Source organism: Cherax quadricarinatus, chromosome 24, assembly GCF_038502225.1.
Source record: "Cherax quadricarinatus isolate ZL_2023a chromosome 24, ASM3850222v1, whole genome shotgun sequence".
Classification (NCBI taxonomy): Eukaryota; Metazoa; Arthropoda; class Malacostraca; order Decapoda; family Parastacidae; genus Cherax; species Cherax quadricarinatus.
Genome location: NC_091315.1, coordinates 19,625,283 through 19,635,184, shown reverse-complemented (window position 1 = coordinate 19,635,184; position 9,902 = coordinate 19,625,283). Strand labels below are relative to the sequence as shown.

General features: G+C 39.3%; 1 protein-coding gene across 2 annotated transcripts in view; it reads right to left on the bottom strand.

Annotated features, from left to right (window-relative positions):
* Ca-alpha1T (Ca[2+]-channel protein alpha[[1]] subunit T) overlaps nucleotides 1-9,902 on the bottom strand; it is a 658,731-nt gene that overhangs the window by 10,243 nt on the left and 638,586 nt on the right. For both annotated transcript variants that reach the window (XM_070088225.1, XM_070088226.1), the window contains one exon: nucleotides 4,541-4,667. In XM_070088225.1, coding sequence (XP_069944326.1) covers nucleotides 4,541-4,667 — 127 coding nt within the window. The remainder of the gene's footprint in view (nucleotides 1-4,540; nucleotides 4,668-9,902) is intronic.

Below are 9,902 nucleotides of genomic sequence, written 5' to 3'. Positions count from 1 at the left end.
ACCCTAGCAACCACTTTATTTACAACCCCATCAATATGTTAAATAACCATGGTGACATTAAACATTCTTGTGTAAAACCTATCTTTACTGGAAAATAATCCCCCTCTCTCCCACAAACTCTAACCTGAGCATCATTATTTACATAAAAACTTATTACAACCTTTGGTAATCTACCTCCTATTTCATGCATTTGCAACATCTGCCACACTGATCCCTTATCCACTCTATTATATTCTAACATCATTATAATTGTTTTAATATATGCTATTATTAAAGCTAATTTGCACTGTAAAAGAGAGCATCTCTCTTCCTTATCCTGAGCTTATGAATGCTCTCCATTAATTGTCTATCTATTACCATACAGAAACTCCAACCATGATAGTGACCAAGTACTGCCTACTGTTTGCACCAAAGGCTGCAGCTACCCTGAGAGCCAGTAGTACCATGTTTTCTTTACTCAGAACTATATCCTTTACTGTTATTTATTTCTATAGCCACCTATGCATCTGGTTAGCCAGACTCGAGTCCTGGAGATGGGAAGTACAGTGCCCATACTCTGAAGGAGGAACAGGGATGTTGTGGTTTGGAGGGTCATCTGAACTGTGATATCAGCACCCTTCTGATAAGACAGTTGCATATCAATGGTATACAATACTGATAAGATGAAGAATTAGACAACACCAAATGATCCCTTGCCTATGCTCTGGAGAGAGTTCCGGGGGTCAACACCCCCGCGGCACGGTCTGTGACCAGGCCTCCTGGTGGATCAGAGCCTGATCAACCAGGCTGTTACTGCTGGCTGCACGCAAACCAACGTACGAGCCACAGCCCAGCTGGTCAGGAACCGACTTTAGGTGCTTGTCCAGTGCCAGCTTGAAGACTGCCAGGGGTCTGTTGGTAACCCCTTATGTATGCTGGGAGGCAGTTGAACAGTCTCGGGCCCTTGACACTTATTGTATGGTCTCTTAACGTGCTAGTGATACCCCTGCTTTTCATTGGGGGGATGTTGCATCGTCTGCCAAGTCTTTTGCTTTCGTAGTGAGTGATTTTCGTGTGCAAGTTCGGTACTAGTCCCTTTAGGATTTTCCAGGTGTGTGAGGGAAAAGTTCAATAGATAGGAGTAGAGATATAGTAACGATAGTTTCATTACCAGCTACTAGTTAAGGTAGGGTAAGTCAAGCTCCCGCCTTTCTTCCCCCTCCCCGAAAGTGATAGTTTCATTGCCGGCTGCTTGTTAACGTAGGGTCAGTCTAGCTCCCGCTATCCCTTCCCCTCCCTCTCCCCCCCCCCCGAAAGGTGACGTGTGGGGCTCTGGTCAAAATGTAAATCACTCGACTCACAGCTCCCAACACTACTGTAAGTACATGCCTGCCTTGTATTCTAGTGGATTTATTGGTTAAAAGCTTCACTTTTGACCAATAATAAACTTAGTCCTTTCAGTCTTGCTCTAGGTTGACTGTTGTAATAATCACCACGTCTTTTGAGTAATGTACACTGCCATGGGGAGTGATTATTTAAGCAGTGGGTAACCTGTCTATCTTTTCAGCTTGGATGACAGTGAGGGTCACCTGTCAATCAACGATAAGAACAGGAGAAGGACTAACGTCCTGGAGACGTCCCCATTTTGTATTGAACTACCTGTGCACCTGTATGAAATTGCAGGACGTAACCCCACATCATTGCAGCGGTAAAGAACCTGCTTTCCTGTCATCTGGATAATACTCACAGCGTTAATCTGTGAAGAACTAGCCAGTAGTGGTGGTCACCAACACCTGCAACCCCCCCCCCTCATCATCAGCAATGGCTACGATTTCAACAACAGTGTCACCAACACCAGACACCCATATACATATTAGCGTTGAATTCAGTTATCATTTATATTTTTAATTTTTAATTTTCTTTAATGTAGGATTAATATTTCATATTTAAGTGTTTTACATTTTATATTTTCTATATAATAGTGTTTATATTTGTCTGTTATTATTTCTTTTTCTATTCACTAATTTTCCTGAGGAGGAGCCAGCCTTGGTAATACTGTCTGAAGTTGTTACAGGGCTGAGTAAGCCTTCACAAGGTGTATATAATCATGTATCTCTCCCACCAGTGTTCCAGGGAATACAGGTTCAGGAACCTCAAGCGCTCCCAGTAACTGAGGTGTTTTATCTCCGTTATGCGTGCCGTGAAGGTTCTCTGTACATTTTCTAGGTCAGCAATTTCACCTGCCTTGAAAGGTGCTGTTAGTGTGCAGCAATATTCCAGCATAGATAGAACAAGTGACCTGAAGAGTGTCATCATGGGCTTGGCATCCCTACTTTTGAAGGTTCTCATTAGCCATCCTGTCATTTTTCTAGCAGATGCGATTGATACAAAGTTATGGTCCTTGAAGGTGAGATCCTCCGACATGATCACTCCCAGGTCTTTGACGTTGGTGTTTCGCTATTTTGTGGCCAGAATTTGTTTTGTACTCTGATGAAGATTTAATTTCCTCGTGTTTACCATATCTGAGTAATTGAAATTTCTCATCGTTGAACTTCATATTGTTTTCTGCGGCCCACTGAAAGATTTGGTTGATGTCCGCCTGAAGCCTTGCAGTGTCTGCAATGGAAGACACTGTCATGCAGATTCGGGTGTCATCTGCAAAGGAAGACACGGTGCTGTGGCTGACATCCTTGTCTATGTCAGATATGAGGATGAGGAACAAGATGGGAGTGAGTACTGTGCCTTGTGGAACAGAGCTTTTCACCGCAGCTGCCTCGGACTTGATTCTGTTGACTACTACTCTCTGTTTTCTGTTAGTGAGGAAATTATAGATCCATCGACCGACTTTTCCTGTTATTCCTTTAGCACGCATTTTGTGCGCTATTACGCCATGGTCACACTTGTCGAAGGCTTTTGCAAAGTCTGTATATACTACATCTGCATTCTTTTTGTCTTCTAGTGCATCTAGGACCTTGTTGTAGTAATCCAATAGTTGAGACAGACAGGAGCGACCTGTTCTAAACCCATGTTGCCCTGGGTTGTGTAACTGATGGGTTTCTAGATGGGTAGTGATCTTGCTTCTTAGGACTCTTTCAAAGATTTTTATGATATGGGATGTTAGTGCTATCGGTCTGTAGTTCTTTGCTGTTGCTTTACTGCCCCCTTTGTGGAGTGGGGCTATGTCTGTTGTTTTTAGTAACTGTGGGACGACCCCTGTGTCCATGCTCCCTCTCCATAGGATGGTAAAGGCTTGTGATAGGGGCTTCTTGCAGTTCTTGATGAACACGGAGTTCCATGAGTCTGGCCCTGGGGCAGAGTGCATGGGCATGTCATTTATCACCTGTTCGAAGTCATTTGGCATCAGGATAACATCAGATAGGCTTGTGTTAACCAAATTCTGTGGCGACTCTCAGTCTGGTTAGCGGCTTGCTAAAAACTGAGTCATACTGGGACTTGAGTAGCTCACTCATTTCCTTGCTGTCATCTGTGTAGGACCCATCTTGTTTAAGTAGGGGCCCAATACTGGACATTATTCTCGACTTTGATTTGGCATAGGAGAAGAAATACTTTGGGTTTCTTTTGATTTCATTTACTAGCAACTTCTTGTAGAGATTTCACCATCCAGTGGCTTTATCAATACATGAAGACAGAAGACAGTGGAAGATGAGGCAATCAGTCCCTCAGCCTAGCCTAGGAGCAGGTTATGAGCACCATAGTCTTAAGAACATGAAGCACGTACAGGAAAGTTGGTGCTTACCGTATTTTACAGTGTCGAGGACGCCTCCCCAATTCTGATTGGTTAAATTTTTAATAACAGATAAATGGTAATTTGGTGTCCAAGATGCTGGGTAAATTTTTGAAACTTGCTCTGGAAAAAAATTGGGTCTTTGACACTAAGATATGGCATGCACTGGAATCAGGAGTTACAGCAGACAAAGGCACTGTCATTGGCAGGAGGAACTTCCCAGTGTGAGTAAGTTATACCCAAGAGTTGGACCAAGAATTAGTAAGTTGTGGTAATGTCCTCTGTACCAAGATTCCACGATGTTGTTGTCTGACAAGCTGTATATCAATGGTACACAATACCGACAAGGTGAATTCTTTACACGGCCTCATGTTAGTATATATTCCTTACCAATTCTATTAAATTATCTCAGGATCTTGTAAGTAGTTATTGTGTATTATGTTCTCTTATCAGCCAGTAATGGCATGCCTAGTGATGCTTCCTGCCTTTCTTCATAACTTTTTTTTTTTTTAGCTCTAGGAGCCATTTTGCAGACTGCCTTTGGACTTTTATCTAGCTTATCCATATGTGTTTTAGTAACACACAATAACACTGCTGCATATTCCAATTACATTCTAACATTGTTGTTAAAAGCTTTTTATTATTTTTAGCATTTGTCCATCCATATATTTAAAGACTATTTTTGAAGTTACGAAGTGTTATATAACAGATCAGTAAATACATATTTGTAAGTACATTAATTAGCATTTACATGATTGTCTATGTACTTACAAAAATATTAGTCTAAACCAGAAAGAATATAAAAAAAGGACCTACCTGTACACCAAGGATTCCAAAAATTATAAAAAATGTACAACAAATGAGGACTATGTTGCCGATGGGTTGAAGCGATGAAAGTAATGTCTGCACCACCAGTTTGAGACCTGGGGCCCTGTTGATCACTCTGGGGTGGGAAAGGAGAAAAGTCATTTTGGCAGAGTAATCATAACATGTGCATGTTTCAACTGTGGTAATGCAAGTCCTTTCATCAATATACAAAAAATAAATGAAAGGACAATATGTATCAGGTTTACAATTAATACAAGATGACAATGAAACCAATTCTAGATCTGGAAAAATTACCTAGAAGTAACTGTTTTTTTTTCCGTCCTTCAGCAATAAATTTTTATGTGGACAATGAGGCTTAGGTAAGGGTATGTAGGAGAGAGGTAGACCTTAGACAGGGAATTATGATATAAATGTTAAAACATTTATAGATGGGATTGAAAAAGATGTGAGTAACAGGGTGTCAGGGAAAGGTTCGGGATTAAAAGAATAAAAAAATTTAATACAAACTGGGAGCTGTTATTTACTTTTTCCCAATGACTCTTTGCTTTTGAGAGACACTGAAGAGAAGTTGGTAGACAAATTTGGGGGAGTATATAAGGAAGGAAATTAAAAGTGAACATAAGAAAGAGCAAGGTGATGAAAGTAACAAAATGTTTAGGTAATAAAAGATTGGATATCAGATTGGAAGCAGGGAGCATAGAGGAAGCGAATGTCTTCAGATATTTGGGAGCAGACTTGTTGGCAGACAGGTTTACAAAAGACAAAGTGAACCACAGAACTGATGAGGAAAAAAAAAGTGGGTGGTGCACTGAGGTATCTGTGAAGGCAATGAAACTTATCAGGGGAGGCAAAAACGGGAATGTACCAGAGTATAATGGTACCAACACACTTTTATGGGTATGAAGAATGGGTTTTAACCCTTTGACTGTTTTGGCCATATATATACGTCTTACAAGCCAGTGTTTCGGAAGTATATATACTCAATAATTCTAGTGGCTTCAAATCAAGCAGGAGAAAGCTGGTAGGCCCACATGTAAGAGAATGGGTCTCTGTGGTCAGTGTGCACTGTATAAAAAAAATCCGGTAGCATACAGAGCATAATGAGAAAAAAAAAAACTCTGAGTGTGTTTCTGGATTAAAACGCCGACTTTGAGGTGCATTTTCGTATAGTATTTATGGTTGTATTCTTATTTTCTGGGTTTCATTTGATAGAATGGAAAACATATTACAGTAATAGAGATGATTTTGATTAGTTTCAAAATGAAAACGACCTTGAAATTGAGCTCAAAGTAGAGGAAATATTCGATTTTTACCAATGTTCAAGAGAAAGCAAATCACACCACACGTCCAATACATGTCAACTGGGGAGTCTAATATTCTTTTACTAGTGCACTGATATTATTTATACCATTTTTACAATAAGGCAGTAGTCTGCATAACAGTAAATCTTCTATTTTTTGTATGAATAAAAATCAAAATAGAAAGCAAGAGTAATATAAGAGGGGCCTAGAGACATGACTAATGAACAGATGATATGTTATTTTAGTGCCAAGAATGTCTGCATTGTTTATTCAGGACCCTATTTTGAAATTGGCATCTTTTTTAATTTGCGTGAAATTGGCCAAATTGCCAATTTCTGACCAATTTATTGGTTAGTTGAAATCGGTAAATGGGTGGTTTCTTGTACTCAATTGATAGAAAAAATGGAGTTCTAAAGAAATAGCTATGAGTTTAGTCGACTGGAATTGGCCGAAAATAAGGGCTCAATGTCGGCAAAATCACTGATGCATATGTATCACCAAGATTGCTAACTTCGCGGTAAGTTTTCGATCAAATTTCGTACTTTTGGTGTCATTACCATCGGGAAAAGATTCTCTATCATTTTATATGAAAAAATAATTTTTTTTTTTTCCAAAAATTTTTCGACATAGAATGACAGTTTCAGAAAGGGGCTTGCGGCAGTCAAAGGGTGAAGACTACAAATGTAATAGAAATAATAGCATTTCTTACCTTAAATTGTAGGTGCTAGTGTTTGTGGATAATTGTGAAGAGAGTGGAGAGTTATACTGTGGCCCTATTGGACTGAGGTGGATGACAGAGGTTCTGGTACTGAAGTCGATGGTTGTACTGGAGTGTCTAACTTTAAGTCATTCAGTAAGTCAGTTAAGTCATTCAGTAAGTCAGTCAAGTCATTCAGTAAGTCAGTCAAGTCATTCAGTAAGTCAGTCAGTTACGTCATTCAGTAAGTCATTCAGTAAGTCAGTCAAGTCATTTGGTAAGTCAGTCAAGTCATTCAGTAGGTCAGTCAAGTCACTCAGTAAGTCAGTCAAGTCATTCAGTAAGTCAGTCAAGTCATTCAGTAAGTCAGTCAAGCATTCAGTCAGCAAGTCAGTCAATCATTCTTTCAAGTCATTCAGTAAGTCATTCACTAAGTCAAATCATTCAGTAAGTCAGTCAAGTCATTCAGTAAGTCAGTCAAGTCATTCAGAAAGTCAGTCAAGTCAGTCATTCAGAAAGTTAGTCATTCAGTATGTCAGTCATTCAGTAAGTCAGTCAATCATTCAGTCAAGTCATTCAGTAAGTCAGTCAGTCACACAAACTTATGTTTATCTCTTTATGTTTACACTTCATTATGGCCACAGGTTATGTCTTGTCTAATATCTTTGTTTATTTCATTAATTCTAAGACTTACCACTTTGAGCAACACTGATATGCCTACTGGACATCATGACTACTTAGCAGATACAAGATATAGTAATAAAAAGATCAAAACACAAGTCACAATGACAAGATTGTTGCAGAGAAGTTGGACTGGACCCGTATGAAGTACAAATGCTGGCATGGTGGGGTGGTGTTGGAAGGGGGGGGGGATGGCAGGAGGTCTCCCCTGCTGATCCACAACAAAGCAGCCAGGGACAGGGACAGTTTTTTTCCTTCCCACAATGTGAACCATGTTAAATTAAATTTCATGACACGTTACATAAAATTGAGCCGCAATTCTTCAACCGCGCTATACCCTAATTGTGTCAAATAAACTCGTACTAAATGACGGTCTAATGTATACTGGATGTGGGAATGAAATTTAAGATTACAATCAAGGAGAAGATCTAGAAATTTACCTTCAGTGTGTCTTGTAATAGGGAAATCATCTACCGATATGCAAGACTTGACGTACACCTTGCTACTTCTACTTACACTTAGGTCACACTACACATACATGTACACGTTTATGCATACACACTCATTTGAGTTTTCTTTGATTTTATCTTAATAGTTCTTGTTCTTAGTGCTTTTCATTTCATACCCATGGGGAAGTGGAATAAATATCTTCCCTCCGTAAGCCATGAGTGTTGTAAAAGTCAACTAAAATACTGGGAACAATGAGCTAGTAACCCTTTTTCCTGTATAGCTTACTAAAAAGAATAAGAAGAAAACCGTCAAAGTGGAATGTTTGAATGTGCGTGGATGTTGTGCGAATGATAAGAAAGAGATGATTGTGGTTGCTATGAATGACAAGAAGCTGGATGTCCTGGCTTTAAGTGAAACAAAGCTGAAGGGGGAAGGAGAGTTTCAGTGTGGAGAAATAAATGGGATTAGGTCAGGGGTTTCAAATAGGGTTAGAGCTAAAGAAGGAGTAGCAATAATGTTGAAGGATAAGTTATGGCAGGAAAAGGAGGGAATATAAATGTATAAATTCAAGGATTATGTGGTGTAAAATAAGGGCTGGATGTGAAAAGTGGGTTATAATAAGTGTTTATGCACCTGGAGAAGAGAGAAGGGTAGAGGAGAGAGATTTTGGGAAATGTTGACTGAGTGCATGGGAAGTTTTGAACCAAGTGAGAGAGTACTTGTGGTTGGGGATCTCAATGCTAAAATCGGTAAAAATGTTGTGGAGAGTAAATTAAAGGTTCCAGGGGTAAATGAAAATGGGAAGCCTTTAACTGAGGTATGTGTATAAAGAGGTTTGGTAAAAAAAAAAGTAATACATACATGTTTTATGAAAAAGAGGATAAATAAGTATACAAGGTATGATATAGCACGTAATGAAAGTAGTTTGTTAGATTATGTATTGGTGGATAAAAGGTTGATGGGTAGGCTTCAGGATGTACATGTTTATAGAGGGGCAACAGATATATCGGATCATAATTTAGTTGTAGCTACAGTTAGAGTTAGAGGTAGATGGGACAAAACGAAAATGGCAACAGCAAGTAAGAGAGAGGCAAAAGTGTATCAACTAAGGGAGGAGGAAGTTAGGGTGAAATATAAGTAACTATTGGCAGAAAGGTGAGCTAATGCAAGTATGAGTAGTGGGGGGGTTGAAGAGAGCTTGGATAGTTTTAAAAATGCAGTTATTAGAATGTGGGGCAGAAGTTTGTGGCTATAGGAGGGCGAGTGCAGGAGGAAAGAGGAGTGACTGGTGGGATGATGAAATAAAGGATTTGATGAAAGAGAAAAAGGTAGCTTATGAGAGGTTTTTATAAAGTATAAGTGTTGTAAGAAGAGCAAAGTATATGGAAAGTAAAAGAAAGATGAAGAGAGTGGTGAGAGAGTGCAAAAAGAGAGCAGATGAAAGAGTGGGCAAGACACTGGCAAGAAATTCTGCTGAAAAAATGAAAAAAATTTGGAGTGACATAAAGAAGAAAGTCTAGGGAATGAATGGATTTATCAGTTAAAAACAGAATAGAGGAGTTAGAAAATGAGGAGCTGGAGGTATTGGGTAGATGGCGGGAATATTCTGAGGAACTTTTAAATGTCGATGATGAAAGGGAGGCAGTAATTTCATGCACTGGTAAGGGAGGTATAACATTTTTTGAGGAGTGAAGAAGAGCAGGAGGTGAGTGTGGGGGGAAGTGTGTGAGGCATTACATAAAATGAAAGGGGGGTAAAGCAGCAGGAACTGATTCAAATTCAAAGTTTATTCTCTATAAGGATTACAATGCTGAGTTTACAGAATTTGGTTATTGTGTGGTATACATGCAGTAAAATAATGATTACAGAGTGTACCACTAGAACACCTAGCATGGCTAGGCATTTCGGGCAGACTTAGTTTAAATCTTAATTTTAAAATATTACAAATTATGAGGTAAGTTGGTATTATGGTTAAGTGACTAAATACTAGTTTGTGAGTTTAGCAATGTGAATGCTTTTGTTTTGGCACAGTACATAGTTTCAGTATTGGAGTATCACAGGATTCATGATGGGGTCATGACAGAAATGTTAAAAGCAGGGGGGATGGGATATATTGTTGGAGTGGTTGATATTTTCTTCTAATAAATGTATGACAGACGGGAAGGTACCTAGGGATTGGCAGAGAGCATGTATAGTTACTTTATATAAAGGGAAGGGGGAC